Source organism: Triticum aestivum, chromosome 1A (assembly GCF_018294505.1).
Source record: "Triticum aestivum cultivar Chinese Spring chromosome 1A, IWGSC CS RefSeq v2.1, whole genome shotgun sequence".
NCBI classification, from domain to species: Eukaryota; Viridiplantae; Streptophyta; class Magnoliopsida; order Poales; family Poaceae; genus Triticum; species Triticum aestivum.
Window position 1 is genome coordinate 23,342,078 of NC_057794.1, and position 15,899 is coordinate 23,357,976.

The window sequence follows — 15,899 nt, forward strand, 5'->3', positions numbered from 1 at the left end:
TTGAGCCTTATGAAATGGAAAAACAAAATTTTTGAGATAAGTCCTATAAACCGGAAAGGAAGGAGTATATATGATATGAACCGAAAGCAATTTTGGGATCGGATTACATTTTTTCTTATCTACGTCCAGAACAAGATGATCCGAGAGAAAAGAGGACAAAAAGAGCATTCCTAATTTCCTATCCTATACTATACCCCTTGTCTACATACTGTAAAAAGTTTAGACATGAAGGAAAAATTACTCTAAGAAGATTCCTCTGAACTCTGAAGGCAGCATGCATCCACCCTGAAAAGCTTGCGCGTTCCCGAGAAGAATGTCTCTCGTCCTCCACCTCGCAGTCTCAAGTCTCAGAGTAAAAATTGCTGCAAATGGCGAGCAATCATGACCACGTACGCCACCTGCCGGCCGGTGCACGCACGCACCACGGGCAGGCTACGCTCTCGGCCGGGCTGGCCTCGCCTCTGTTTCAGAGAAAGCCGGCCGGCAGGCGTGCCGCGTGCGCCGGGACGGCCACCTTTTGAGGCTGCTGCCGTTTCTGTCCTTGTCTGTCGATGTTCACCTGTGTCAAAATCTGGAGGACCGGAGGCAGCGGCAGTCCCGCGGTGGCACGAGCCTCTCGACGAGCATCTCCTCCGCCTCGATCACCGCGCCGCCGCGTGTCACCGCCTCCCGCACCGTCGTCGACGTCATCGCCCTGCTGCCGGGTGGCCGCCTCCTGCCTTGCCGGCAGCACGTCTTGGCGGTGGCCGGCAGGCTGCTGCCGTCGTCGTCGGCGTGGTGGAGGCGGATGGAGAAGAGGGAGTTGACGGGGCGGTGGTCGGAGAACCGGGACTCGCCGCGCTCGTACCACGCCTGCTCCACGCCCTCGCCGCGCCACAGGATGCGGTCGCACCTGCAATACCACCACCCAATAAATTAACCATCAGCGACATGGTCGTCGAAGCCTCGAAGGAATTAGCAGACTAGTTTAGCCAGCAGTAGATTAATTAGCGCTAGGTAGATCATGGCGGCGAGTGGCCATTGGAGTATAGTTAACTACTACGTGCAGTGCATGCACAAAGCTTGCATCTGCTGCACCGCTAGGTAGGTAGATTCCTCATGGAGACTAGCTTGGCGCGACAAGGACTGGTCACCATGGAGTCTACGCCACCCTAGCTAGCCTCACTAATTAATTCAAGTCTGAGCTAATCGCAGAGCATGTGCCTAAGCTCAAATCATGCAGATGCAGTGTGCAGTGAGTGCTCCGCCATGATCTTCGCAGGTCTCGCATGAGCACGCACGGACCACGCCATGTGAGACCTCTGAACCTCTGATTGATTAGCTCCTAACCGAACTGACGCTCGCATGATCCTTGGGTCAGATGCACTTTTTAGCGCTGACAAATGGTTAATTACGGAGTAACAATTACGTACCATGCCGGCGTGCGCTTCTTCTTCTCCCGCGACGGCCTCCCGGCGGCGGCGGAGGAGCTCAGGGCGGCCATGGCGTAGGTGTCGGACTCGGCCAGGTACTTGTACGTGGGAGGGAACCGGATCTCCCCTTCCTCCCAACCGCCGCCGAACACACGCCCGGCCCTCTGCTCCGCGCGCAGCTGGTCGCGCTCCAGCAGCGCCCGCCACTCGTTCCGCTCCAGCAGCCCCCGCGTCTCGCCGTCGCCGCCGCCGCCGCCGCCCGTCGACGACAGACGGTAGTTCAGGTCGCCCAGCCAGATGACCTTGCTGCCGTTCCAAAACGCCACGGTCAGAGGCAGAGTCCAGTTCAGATGATCAGAAGAAGATGTGACTTTGGTTTGGTGTCGTACGTACTCGTGCTCCAAGATGGTCTCCGGCGACGACGGTGCTGCCGCCGGCAGTTTCGAGAAGCGGTGGGGGCGCGGGAACTTCGTCCGCTTGAGGATCTCGGCCACGTCACTGTTCCGGCGCACCTCGTCGCCGTCCTTCTCGCCGGACGCCAGGTGCGTGCACACGAAGCACAGGCTCGTCGACGCCGCCTCCGAGCTGCCACCTTGCAGCGTCAGGCTGATCGAGATGGACCCCTATCACATATCCGCAACCATTTCAGCAACAACTTTTCTGAATATCAACTCGCACAAATTAAATTTGCAAAATTTCATGATTCTATTATTTGCGGAAATTCACCTTGTTTCCCATGTACCCCATGATGCCCCTGCCAACACAAGAGACCCTGAGCCCGGTGACACGTGGCATAACATCCGCCCGGACCCACACGCAGAGGAAGATGCCCACCATCTGCTTGCTAGCAGCCAGTCGGTATCCATGACTCGCCCTCTCTCGCAACATCGTCGCAAACTCACTCGTCTCCTCCTCGCTGCTCGACTCTGGGTTCGACGTGGAAGGCTCGCTATCCTCCTCCCCCTCCTCCTCCTCCTCCTCAAGCTCTGATACTGCATCATCCATCACCGGTATGTCCGAGAAGATGACCTTGGCCTTTTGGCTACATTCAGGGTTCGCCTCCTCGGCAGCGGTGCACCGGTGACTGTGGTGATAACTGTTGGTTCTCTCCAAGGAGGAAGGATTCAAGGCTTGCCCAATAAGGTCGAGCCACTTGGAAGCAGGGCCCTTGTCCTCCGCGCCGAGAACATTCCCAGCGTTCAGCGGCACTATTTCCTGGAAGCTGTGACACAAGAATTAACTTAATCAAACTTCAGAATCACTCTATATACTTCATCATCATGTCACCGTTTCACACGACAGCATGACTTTGTTTACGCTGATCTAGTAAGTAAATTTAACTACATCAACCTCTCTCGTACTCACCTTGAACTACACCAATTATAGTTTTTGAGGAGTGATGGGATGACTAATCATGATTAGTTGCATAAGTCCAACTCTGAAACCCATGACAATATGTACTACAGGTAAAATACTCACTCCTATGCAAGTAAGGTAAGGTACACGACGTCCTGTCATGATTCTGGCCGGCATATGGGTTTGCGCTCTGCACTGAAATCCACACAAATTAAAGTTCACTCCTACCAATTCCTTTCAGTGGGTGTATTCAGGCTGGTCACAATGGGCAAGAACATAAGCTAGTAACATACACACTTTTCTAGACTATGTTACTATCTTCATAGTGGGTAGGAACATCTATGTAGTGTCATGCAACGATGTATTTATTAGGTTATAGACTCATTGTTTTTTGGAGTGCGTGATGTTCCGGTAACTTAGCTAGTTACCACAAGCACCTCTCTCTTCGTTAAATATGTGCCACATAAGCAAAGTTGTATTGGAGTGTGTGATGTTACTCCTAAGTTCCTCCCCATTGTGACCAGCCTCAGTACTCACTCAACAGCATTCCTTTGAGTGAGTGGCAATTTCAACCAGTACACTTTCCAAGTAACCCAATGTGTGCATCATTAGTTCATTACACTACGTATGTTATTTCCATAAATCATAACTGAAGGCTATATCCACCGATACAAAACGAAAGAGACAAACGAGTTCAACGCACTACCAGAAAACAGTATATCGACACGAGTAGTATGCACATACGTACCCGAGAACATAGATGTGGGGAGGTGAGGAAGAGGCATGTTGGTCGAGGAGCCAGTCGGAGAGGTCGAGCCCTTGGTGCGGAGCTCTGCCGCCCACGTTCCACGTCCCCACCAGCACCCTGTATTTTTTATAAACATACAAAAATACAGTTAATTACCGTACGGTATAAACTATCCAGAAATGAATCAACATGTCCCATTTTTGCGAATGGAATCGAAATGTTGTCTGCACATGAATCAACATGGTTTAATCAATCATTCAGTAAGCGCAAGTCCATCGCCTCAACTCAACCCCATCCGCTTAGTTGATATTCCGACTTTCTCTAAATATGCTACTACTGGTAGTAGGGTGTTTTCTCTCTGAACCCAATAATAGAAAAAAGATGCTCGGACTTTCAGAGAACAGGCTGTATTTTGTTCGTTTGCTTCACTAGGTATGGAGCTCTTGTTCCATATGCACATGATGCACGCAGATTTATATGCGTTGACAATCGACATGATAAGGAAAAAGCAATTGAAGTGCAGAGACATTGACGCATGAAGATCAGGGCTCGTGTGTGAGTCACTGACCTGAGCTCCTTGGGAGGCTGCCACGACGAGCCCGGCCCATACCGCGGGTGGGGAGGCATCAGATTCTCGCGCCCCTCCTCCACCAACCACCCTGCTTCACCTACGCACGCACAAACAAACAACAATCCAGACCAACAAGATATTCAGACCACGTTCGTTCATTCGGCTCCATTACAAAACTGTTCCATCTCGTGTGATGAAACAGTTGCTGCTATGTCTCTGTGTGTGTGTCTCTTTTGATGGTTTTATCTGGGGACAAAGATGTACAGAGCTGTTTGTTGTTGTTGTTGTTGTTGCCGTTGTTGCAGCTAACAGCACCAGCAGTTGCTGTGACAGTAAAAGTTTGGTAAGTGGTCCGTACCTGACAGATCTCGCCGGCTGCCATCCCTGTCCGAGCAGCTCTTGCGCCTCCCCTGCTCCTGCCCTCTGCTGCCAAACCTATCACCTGATCGAATTTTAGACAACACGCAGAGTTAGTTGATGTTCGTGTGATTAGTTAACCGTTGGAGAACTATCCTGTCGGAGGTTTTGTTAGATGGAACTCCAAGAACAATAATAGATAGAAATGGTTGTTTCTTTGATGGATCATGGCGATCGACTTACTGGTGCAGTCTGAATGGAAGGACGGCTCTGCGTTGCTCTTGAGGCTCAGCCATCTCCTCACCGCCGTCCTCGTCCTCCTCGGCCACGACGACGACTGCGCAAACAAACAAACGAACGAAAATTAGTCTCTGTATAAATAAAAGAAGGAAGAAATTTGAAAGAGAACGATGTTCCTGAATCCAGAGATTGATTCGAAACCATACCTTTGGGATTCTTGCATTGTCCGTCGCCATGATTCGATCTGCCGACCAGTCTCCTGGATGCTCTGTCCGCGTCCGTCAATCTGTAAAGAGATGATGATATGTGATGAGGGACTGACTACTCCAGGCCGGAATCGAATCGGATACAATACAACAGCTCCGATTCTTGGCTCTTTAACTAGGTGTAAAGAACGTCCCAAAAAGTGTTAAATCTCAAGCGGCACCAGTAGTCCAGTACTGACTAATAATCTACTTATTAAAAATGTAGGCATGTAGGGGAGGGAGGTGCGAATAAACTACTGGTGCTGAACTAAACTACTCCGGTAATACAGCTCTGCTGGAGCTGGAGGAGGAAGAGTAAAGTAAACGAGAGCTCAAGCAGAGCAGAGGAGAGCAGACCGGGCAAGAAGAATAAAGCAAAACCAACCAAGTGGAGGGGCGGTGCCAATCTGATACGTACTACTACTAGATAAATCTATCATGTTTGGCCGATCTAGTTCAGAAATCATCAAGCAAGCGAGCAGACGGAGCACATGCATCGACGGCCGGTTCAAGGCACCGGCCGGTACACATTCATCCCCAAAATCACCATTTGAACCGGCCGACATAGTCAGATTTTTTCTGTAAGTAGATGCAAGAACTGGAAAGACACCCATTTTCTCCACCACAATCTCTACTCTCCACAGCGTACACGGACCTAAATTCGCAAGAGCATCCCATGGCCGTGGCAGTGAAGAAAGCACGGGAAAGACTATGCGCTCAGTGGTGCGGTGCGGGGAAGAAGAAAAGTAGGAAACTGTTCTTGAAAGCAGAGCAGAGGTAGGCAAGAATCAATGGAGGATCGAGGCGGTAGCTCAGGGCTTTCAGGAGCGGTTACCTTGACTTGATCGAGCAATCTGCCGCGGGAGGGGGAGGAAGGAGGATAATGGGGTTGACGTGCCGCGAGAGCGAGGGAGAGAGGGGAGAGGTGGGCGGTTTGCTGGGATAATTTTATAGGTGCGGGAGGTGGGGGGAGGAGGAAGAAGAGGTGTGGGAGGTGGGGGACGAAGCGTGGGAGTGGGGGTGCGGCCTGCTGCCTTTATAGGTGCGGTGCGCACTGCCATGTGGGCCATGGGTTGAAAACGCTGGTCGCCACCCCGGTCTCTCTGCCTGTGGGCCCACACCACCAAGGTGCTAGTACGTAGCCTTTGTTGGTTGCATTTCCAAAATTGATTCATATATTCTGGCGTCTCAGGTTTTCCTTGTAAATAACAAGACGAATTTTTATTTTCTCTCTGCCGGCAAAATAATGTTTTCGTCGCGCTAATTATTCCCCGAGGAAATACAATCTGCGGATCATTCAGTTGGTTTTCAACTGTACATAATCGACAATCTGACTATAATGAACTCACAAAAAAAAATCTGACTGTAATGCATCTACTTACAGTGTGCTAACCAGTCCGAGAGGAAATACAACCTCTGGAAAATTCCTTATTTTGATGTTACTTGCCTAATCGACCATATCGGCTTTCCACGGGTAATACTTCGATCGGTAGTTTGACAATAATGCTAGATGGTCAACAAATGTAACTTCACTTCTGTAAATTGCCTTGTAGTACGATCTATTTGCACATCATTTTTGTTTTGGCAAATTTTCTCTCCATGTGGAAAGGTCTTGTAATTCATTGAATTCCAGAGCAAAACATTCCCATGTCCGAAAAACTAAAGAAAATGACACTTTGCCACTTTCATGTGGTCCTCTTTCATGTGGTGTTTGTTGTTTCAACTGTACATAGAAAATGTATGCAATTAATGCCTGGTAATTCTACAAATTCGCTATTTCATTTCATTTCTACTGTACCTCTTGTTGTCTGTCTATCACTGTATTATCGTTATGCCCGTCTCTTCGATCGTCTTGGTTATGAGCATGGGGCGGGGATGGAGATGGTGCCATGGATGACCGAGCGGCAGCCTTGGTGTGGTGGGAGCCTCGGTGATCGGGGGCGGAGCACGGGACTCAGATGATGTCTGGTGACCAGGGCCGTGTGGCATGGTGGTGGCCTGGGTGTGATGTCCGCTGTGGTGGTGCAGTCGACTGTGCCACAATTCGAGGACGGTGAGTGTTGGTCGGGGTGAGAACCTGTTATGACTTGTCAGGCCGTCGGCATCGGCGTTCTAGCGTCGTCCCATTTTTGAAGGCGGTGTCGCGGATACTCATTGTTCGCTGTGGTGCTAACCCTTATCCTCGAATTGAGCGATGGTGGCGCTTCGGCGTCGTTCCCTTCCTGAAGGTCCTGCCTTGAAGTCCATGGTTTATCATTCTCGGCCTTTGTCTCTTTGCAGTGGCTTGTCCACAGTTGAGGATCATCCCAGCGACTCCATAGTGATGCCTATTGTTCATCTGTTGTTGACTTGAAGTTGTTTGGGGCAGTGAGACCGTTCTCAGTGTTTTGTATCCTGCCTTGGGTGTGTTTGATGTGGTCGCGTGCGTTTGTATCTGTGTGGTTTGCATCGGTTGGCTCGGTGGTGGTTGCTTTATACTCTCTCCGGTCCTTTTTACTTCACATATAAGAATTGTCTGAAGTCAAACTTCACAAAGTTTGACCATATTTATATGGAAAAATATTAATATCTACCATGCTAAAGTTGTACAATATGAAACATTAAGTCATGACGTATCTACTGGAATTGATTTCATATTGTGAATGTTGATATTTTTTCTTATAAAGTTGGTCAAACTTTACAATGCTTGACTTCAGACAAATCTTATATGCGAACTAAAAAGGACCGGAGGGAGTGTATAAAGCGGGGACACCCCCTTTTTTAACGCAATACAATCGAAGTCGCTCACATACGTGAGCATACACTTACCCCTATGAACCCATACACGCACACCTTACCCCTATGAGCACCTCCGAGAGAATGAGTCGGCATAGCATCTTGAGATTTTACGAAGTCACCACAGGCGCAACGTAGTTGATGGGAACATCTTCTCCAACTGAACGAATATCCTCGGAAGCCTAAAATAAATCCAAGAATAATGCGAGTATCAATGTCAAGTCTAGAACTTCAACCCTGATGAGAAATGGATACACTGTCCTCCTAATCATCCAACCACAGATTAGTTCGCAGGAAAGTTTTTTCGATACTATCATTATGCAAGTAGTAAAAATGGGTGAAGCCTGGTTCAAAAAAACATGTAGGCAAATTGTAGTGCTTGCTGTGGTAGGATATTTGTCACTGACATGCCTGGCCGGGGTCGACGAGTTACAACCAATGAGCTCTTGACACCGAACCAAACCAAAAGACTGCCATTGCTTAAATTTTTTGGAGGCGTCTGAAGGTCGGCGGAGCGTAGCTTCTTGTTGACCCTTTTTACCGACGCTTTTGAGCTTTTTTTCTGACACCAGCACCGAGAGCTGGGCCCTACGCGTACGTACATCACGTAATAGCTCAATTCAGCAAGTCAGCAGTCTTGGGCGCGTTACTCCCTTCGTTTTTATTTACTTTGCATATTAGAGTTGACTGAAATCAAACTTTATAAAATTTGAACAAGTTTAAAAGTATAAGCATTTACTATAATTAAGAGCATCTCCAACGGACGCATGTTAGCGCGACCCATTAAAAAGGTTTTGCAGCGCTGAAATAATGTTTTTGCGCGCGGGAGGTTTAGCAGACGCAAAAAAACATGGCGCCCAACCCGGCGGTCCCACATGTAGCAGACCGCACGCACAAGCCGGCGCCTCAAATATGCAGCCCCACAGCCCGCGTGCACTAAATTTATGGCTTTGTTTTTGTGCGTGCTCTATTTTATAGCTTCTGCTGGAGCGCTTTTTTTGGTCGCGCACGCTATATAAGCATCTTTTCCAGCGTGCACTTTATTTGGCGCGTCTATTGAAAGTGCTCTAACAAATATATATGATGTAAAAATACATTCAATAATGAATCTAATGATATTATTTTGTTATTGTATATGTTAATGTTTTTGTTTATAAATTTTATTAAAGTTTACAAAGCTTGCCTTTGATTAAATCTAATACGTAGACTAAATAAAAACAAAGTGGGTACTTACCGAAAAGGAGCCGCTGGCATGCTGAATTGCTGACTCGACTTCCCGTACACCCACCGTGGCATACACAAGAAGAGATAAAGGGGGGCGGTATTTCATAATATTTGGGAGTTGAGCTAAAACTCTGACTAACTTAGCTTGGTATATATCCATTTCAAAAAAAAGGAAAAAGAAAAACTTACTCTTGGTAGCAATCAATTAGCGGCAGCTAATCGCCTGGCTGCATAAGTATATGTCACTTGGTGCGGCAAGCACACTGGTGCAAGTTGCAAGTAAAACAAGCAACACAAACAAACAAAAATGTTATCCTTTGGAACACTCGCTTTTGTACTAGCTAGTATTCCCTTTGTCCGAAAAAGCTTATTACTCAAGTAAATGTACATAGTATTAAGTTAGTGTTAGATACATTTATTTGAGTGACAAGTTTGGAACAAAAAATTTCTGGATCGGTTTTGCACGCATGCGTTCAATGCATGGGAGCCTGAAAGGGTCAACGGTTCCAACGTCGGCATTAACGCTGCCATTCTTCTGGATCGGTCCCTGCTGGCGGGCCCCACGTGAGTGTTGCTCCTCGGCCACCAAGACAAGTATAGGAGTACAGTCTGGCGTACGTTTACAGGAGAAAGAGAGGGCGCTAGCTAGGTCATCTTCCAGCTCAAGTCCAGCGTCGACCTTCATGGCTTTGCCTCTCGCGTGCATGGGATTGCATATTTTACTTCCCTTTCCGTCCATCGTTGCAGCCCAACAATGAACACTTTTCATTACGATTTGACGTCGATTACGCGGATCCATGTAGACACTGAGGTTAGTTCACCAACTAATTTTGTCAGCTAATCGCCTACATCGAAATGTACTCCTTTCGTTTCTAAATATAAGTCTTCTTAAAGATTGTAATATGCCCTACAAACGAAGCAAAATGAATGAATCTACACTCTAAACTACGTCTATATGCATACATCCGTATGTGGTTCATATTGAAATCTTTAAAAAACTTATATTTAAAAACGGAGGGAGTAGTACGTAAATCGTGGGTACTCATTGTTCGTCGTGGTGCTAACCCCGATCCTCGGATTGGGCGGTGGCGGTACTCCGGTGTCGCTCCCTTCCTCAAGGTGGCATCTTGGAGCCCATGGTTCATCCTTCTTAGCTTTGTCTATTCGCAATGGCTTGTCCACAGTTGAGGATCGTCCCAACTCCATAGTGATGCCTATTGTTCATCTGTTTTGTTGACTTGAAGTTGTTTGAGGCAGCGAGGCTGTTCTCAGCGCCTCTGTATCCGTGTGTTTTGTATCGGTTGGCTTGGTGATGGTTGCTTTACATATAAAACAGGGAAACCCCCTTTATTTAACACAGTATAATCAAAATCGTTTACATACGTGAACAAACATCCATTTCTATGAACGCACGCACACCCATTCTATCCCTATGAGCACTTTCGAGAGACTCAGCCGGCATAGCATCTTGAGATTTTCCGAAGTCACCAGGCAGTCGACGGGAACGTCTCCTACCACTGAACAAATATCGCCGGAAGCCTAAAATAATTTCAGAAATAATACGAGCACCAATGTCAACTCTAGAACTTAAACCTAGCTTGGTGTGCTAGTGATTTCACTGTCCTCCTAACCATCCAGCCACATATTGATCCGCAGAAAACACTTTATGCAAGTAGTAAAAATGGGTGAAGCATGGTTCGAAAAAAAGAATGTACACAAAGATAAGTGTTAGAGGAAGTTCCTGTAAAAAAATTTTGTTCAAAAAATTGTACTGCTTGCTAGTAGGATATTTGTCACTGGCATGCCTTCCCGGGGTGAGTGAAGTCTGAAATAAACTCTGAGGTTGTAGAGGCCGACGCAAATGAACCCTCACTTTTAAATCCCTAAAGTCTGTACCCTGACCTCTCTGATCCCGGTCTACTCGAACCCTAGATACGTTTGGCACACCGGGAAAAGCACAATCCTACCCGGGAACCTGCTTCTTTCACTGTTGGCGCTGATCAACGCATCATAGACATTCTTCCTCGTTCCCATCTATCTCCTGCTATTCCGTTTCCTTGGATCCATCAATGGCAATACCACATAGCACAACATGCCCGGCTTAAAAAAGAAGAAGCATAGAGCACAGCAAAGACGAGAGTGTCACCTTGTGTGAGCTTAGCATGTAGCATGTGCACATAGGAAAGCTGCTCTTTCCATGTGCACGGCGGCGGCGACACTAGTAGAAAAAGGGCCTGCAGTCCCGGTTCCCTCCACGTGGCCGCTGCCCGAAGGTCCACCTTTACTCTCGGTTGGTAACACCAACCGGTACTAAAGGTAATTTTCTGATTTTTTTTTGAAATTTCTTTTTTGAATTTTTTTGAAACTTTTTTATTTTCAAATTTTTGATTTATTTTAACCTCTAATCTCTAATCACCCCTCTCATCACTGCTCAATTTAATCTCTAATCACCCCTCACCATTCCAAATCATCTAACTTCCCGGATGGTCACCCATCCTCCCACTCCCCCAGCCTAAGCACGCTTAACTTCCAGGTTCTATTCTCCCTCGTTTCCAAGTCTGCACTCGTTGTTTTCCTGCAATAGTAAGATGTTAATCCTATTAACCCTCAGGATTTTAGCTTGAGCATGAAGTCACACATTTTACTGTTTGAGTTTGAAACTATTGTTCTAAAAAACAATAATTATTTAGTAACACTAATATTTCTTGAATAAGTAGTTTGACCACAGTTTGACCATAGTTTGACCAGATTTGACCAAAATTCAAAAAACTAAAATAATTATTTAATAACACTAATATTCTTGAATAATTATTTAGTAACACTAATACTTCTTGAATAAGTAGTTTGACCACAGTTTGACCATAGTTTGACCAGATTTGACCAAAATTCAAAAAACTAAAATAATTATTTAATAACACTAATATTCTTGAATAATTATTTAGTAACACTAATACTTCTTGAATAAGTAGTTTGACCATAGTTTGACCAGATTTAATGAAAATTTAAAAAAAAACTGAAATTTGAGCATAACTTTTTTCCTTTTGGAATTTGAGGACTCTACAAATTTGCAAACAGGCCGTAGGATCCTTTTGGAATTTGAGGATTCTACAAATTTGAGGATCCTTTTGGAATTTGAGGATTCTACAAATTTGAGCGTAACTCTTCGAGTAGATGATTTTTCATATAAAAAACTTTTTAATCCGAGTTCGTATGCAAAAGTTATGCCCATTTTACAAATTCCAGAGAGATTTTGTAAATAAAGTCAAAATTCATATTTGTAAATTTTCCCAACAACTAGACCACATATCACATGGGAAACTTATTTTATTTTACTTTTTTGACATTTTCATCATTTTCTTTTGTTTTTTTCTAAAACTGAAAAGACGGTCTAGGGGGGGGGGGGAGTTTGAAAATTGGACCTTTAGTACCGGTTCGTGCCATGAACCGGTACTAATGCCTCAAAGGCCATTAGTCCCGGTTGGTGCCACCAACCGGGACTAATGGGCATCGCACTCTTTAGTCCCGGTTCGTGGCATGAACCGGGACTAAAGGGCCCAGATGAACCGAGACTAATGCCTTAGCCGCACGAACCGGGACTAATGCACCCATTGGTCCCGGTTCTGGACTGAACCGGGACTAATGGGGTTACCCGGCCTAGACCAAAGCCCCCTTTTTCTACTAGTGCGAGCAGTAGCAACAGTAGATGGTAGATGGTACTGGCCAGCGTGGGCAGCGGTTGCTTATGGTCGGGGGCAGCACCAGCCACAATAGTACGCTGCGCCGGCGAGCGGCACCAACAGTACCATGCCCTTGGTGAGATGGGCCGACTTCGTCGACCAGGGCACCAACAGTACCTCGCCGTCCTCGCCTGCTTCAAGCAGGCTAGACTCACCGCGCGCCTCACGAAGTTCACGGAAGAACAAGACTTCTCCGGCCGCCGCCGGCGTTACCCTTGTCACCACCGTCGTCCGCGGGCTGGACAGGCCGGGCGAGGAGCTCGAGAGACGCCTGGATGGCATGCCCAAGCAGCTGCTCCGCTCTCTGAGGCTGCCGTAGCAAGGTTCTTCCGACAACTATCGATGGACTGACGCTGCCGCATGGGCACCTCAAGTCAGAGGGGGCGGCGCAGCTCCAGACAAACGAGGCGTCAATGGCCGAGGACGAGCTAAGCCTTCTACACTACACCACGTTCGTTTGTTTGTTTGGTGTACTTGCACACACCAATTAGCCGGCGGCTAGAATCGATCCACCGGCCATGCACTTGTGAGGAAGAGATTGGGGAAGAAGATGCGTATGAAATATGGGCCCACATAGTAAGTGACAGTAGAAACGATCCCGGCTGGGATCACACCTTTAATACTACGCCAAACATGATTTCACTGATACAGGGTTAGGATTAACTGGGATCTGTAAATACAGGGTATCAACTTCAGGGATTTAAAGATAAAGGTTTGTTTATGTAGGCCTCTACAATTTCAAGGTTTATTTCAGACTTCACTCTCCCGGGGTTGACAAGTTACAACCACTGAGCTCTTGACACCGAACAAAACCAAAAGGCTGCCCTTGCTTAAATTTTTGAAGGTCGGCGGTGTGTAGCTTGTTGTTGACTCCCTTTACCGACGCTTTTGAGCTTCTTTTGTGACACCAGCACCCAGAGCTGGGCCCTACGCGTACGTGCAGCACGTAGTAGCTCAGTTCAGCAAGTCAGCAGTCTTGGGTGCGTTACTTAGTTACAGAAAAGGAGATGCTGGCATGCTGAATTGCTGACTCGACCTCCCGTACATCCAGCGTGGCATAGACAAGAAGAGATAAAGGGGGGGGGGGGGGTATTTTATAAAGGCATGTACAATGATGCTATCTTAGGAGTGCCACGTAGGATAAATTATAAGGTGGAGGAGAGAGAACTCATAAGAAAAGGTTTGTCTTCTCTTATTTAAGAAAAGACAAGAGATGATCTCTTAGCATAATATGTCTCACCACGTTTTTAGGAATAGCTAGTTATTGAAGATAAGACTAAAAGATGACCCATTGTAGACTATTTTTATTGTCATCTCTAAATTATATGCAAGACTTAAGATAAGACTGTCTTATCAACCATTGTACATACCTTAATGTTTGGGAGTTGAGCTAAAACTCTGACTAACTTAGCTTGGTATCCGTTTCAGAAAAAGGAAAAAAAAACTTAGCTTGGTAGCTATCTTTTTTTTTTTGCAGGGATGGTAGCAATCGTCTAGCGACAGCTAATTAATCGCCTGGCTGCATAAGTATATACGTATATGTCACTTGATGCGGCGAGCACACTGGCGCAAGTTGCAAGTAAAACAAGCAACACAAACAAACAAAAATGTTATCCTTTGGTACACTCGCTTTTGTACTAGTACCACCTTTGTTCTCGATCGGTTTTGTACGTACGCGTTCAATGCATGGGATGGGAGCTAGCAGGAGTACTACTATCCTGCAAGGGTCAACGGTGAGAACATCTTCCCGATCGGTCCCTGCTGGCGGGCCCCACGTGAGTGTTGCTCCTCGGCTACCAAGTGATGCATGCCGATATGGTCGTATGGATGGATTTCAAAATCGGCACGCATATAGGACAACACCCTGGCGTACGTTCGGCCGGGGCCGGCCATCATATACGCCACTGCGTATGTCTATATATGTACGTGTAGGTCGGTCGGCCGGGAGCCCCGTCCCGGTTTGACACGCCAGCTAGCTAGGAGTAGCTGCATGTGTACAGCCAACGGTCGCCGAGGTGAAGGCGGCCGGCCGGCGGTGGCTCCTCCGGTTCCGACCAGTGGACTGCTCGTGATGCATGTCCCCCGTGTGCACGTGCACTTGCTAGAACGGCATGTATACTACGACGTAGGCTGTATGGGATGGAAGCGTCGTACGTACGTCGTAGGCATGCATGCATATACGGCGTTCACCGGTGATTGGCAACTCCGGCGAACGTTTACAGGAGAAAGAGAGGGCGCTAGGTCATCTTCCAGCTCCAGTCCAACGTTGATTACATGGATCCATGTAGACACTGAGGTTGATTATTACTGGCTGATCGGTCACCAACTAGCTAATAGAAACTAACAGTCGACTAATTTTGTCAGCTAATCGCCTACTCCCTCTGTCCACAAAAGTTGGTCCTTTAAATTGATGTATCTAGCACCAAGTTAGTGTTACATATATTCATTTAAGAGACAAGCTTGAAACAAGCTTTTTTGAACGAAGGGAGTACATCACAATTTAGTATGTAAATAGCACCTACAAAGGTTTACGTTTCTTTTTTATGGGTACCTACAAAGGTTTACGGAATTTGCCAAATGATTCTGTCTAGGTTATTTGGCCCATGAGTTCCTGCTGCTGCGCACCGTTCGCTAAGCGGAAACTGTCAAAGCGATCAAGCCCATCCAACTCGATCGATCAGTCGCACACACCAGTCAGGACACCATGCTCTCTCTCTTCCTCGAAAAATACACGTTCTCTCGTTCTCCAGAAATAACCACGCTATCTCTGAAATAAAGTACAGCACGCCATCATCTGCAGAGCTATAACTATCTACGTTTTCATGTTGTCAGTTTATGATGTAAATTTTCAGAGAATAGCTTTGCAATCTTTAATAGCATTAAAGCTTCATTATCCATATGTTTTCAGATTTATTTAAATATGCTTTGCATTTCCATCGTATTTGGATTAGTTTAAAATCATGTAAAATTATGAGTCTATTATTATTATTATTATTATGTAAAAGCTATTTTGATATTACATCAAATCATCATTAGTCTTTAGGGTTCGTCCCATCTTAAATTATATTTTTCGTCCTCCGCCACTGCACACACAGAACTACTTGTAGGAAAGAAAAACAGTCTGTAGGCCGGAGTTGACAACTTGGAACCACTGATAGAAAAGAAAAACTCACAACCACTGAGCTCTTGACACCGAACCGAACCAAAAGACTCCTGCTGCTTATTTTTTTGGAG

At 46.6% G+C, this 15,899-nt stretch overlaps 1 protein-coding gene across 1 annotated transcript; it reads right to left on the reverse strand.

The window, feature by feature from the left end:
* Nucleotides 1-264: 264 nt before the first annotated feature.
* LOC123076964 (type I inositol polyphosphate 5-phosphatase 8) lies at nucleotides 265-5,928 on the reverse strand. Its single transcript, XM_044499159.1, has 10 exons — nucleotides 5,765-5,928; nucleotides 4,891-4,970; nucleotides 4,688-4,781; nucleotides 4,446-4,529; nucleotides 4,085-4,184; nucleotides 3,517-3,633; nucleotides 2,139-2,634; nucleotides 1,806-2,035; nucleotides 1,413-1,718; nucleotides 265-892 (listed from the first exon to the last, which is right to left on the reverse strand). The coding sequence occupies exons 2-10, from the start codon at nucleotides 4,918-4,920 to the stop codon at nucleotides 565-567; spliced, it is 1,785 nt and encodes a 594-aa protein (XP_044355094.1). The 5' UTR covers nucleotides 4,921-4,970; nucleotides 5,765-5,928; the 3' UTR covers nucleotides 265-564.
* Nucleotides 5,929-15,899: the final 9,971 nt, after the last annotated feature.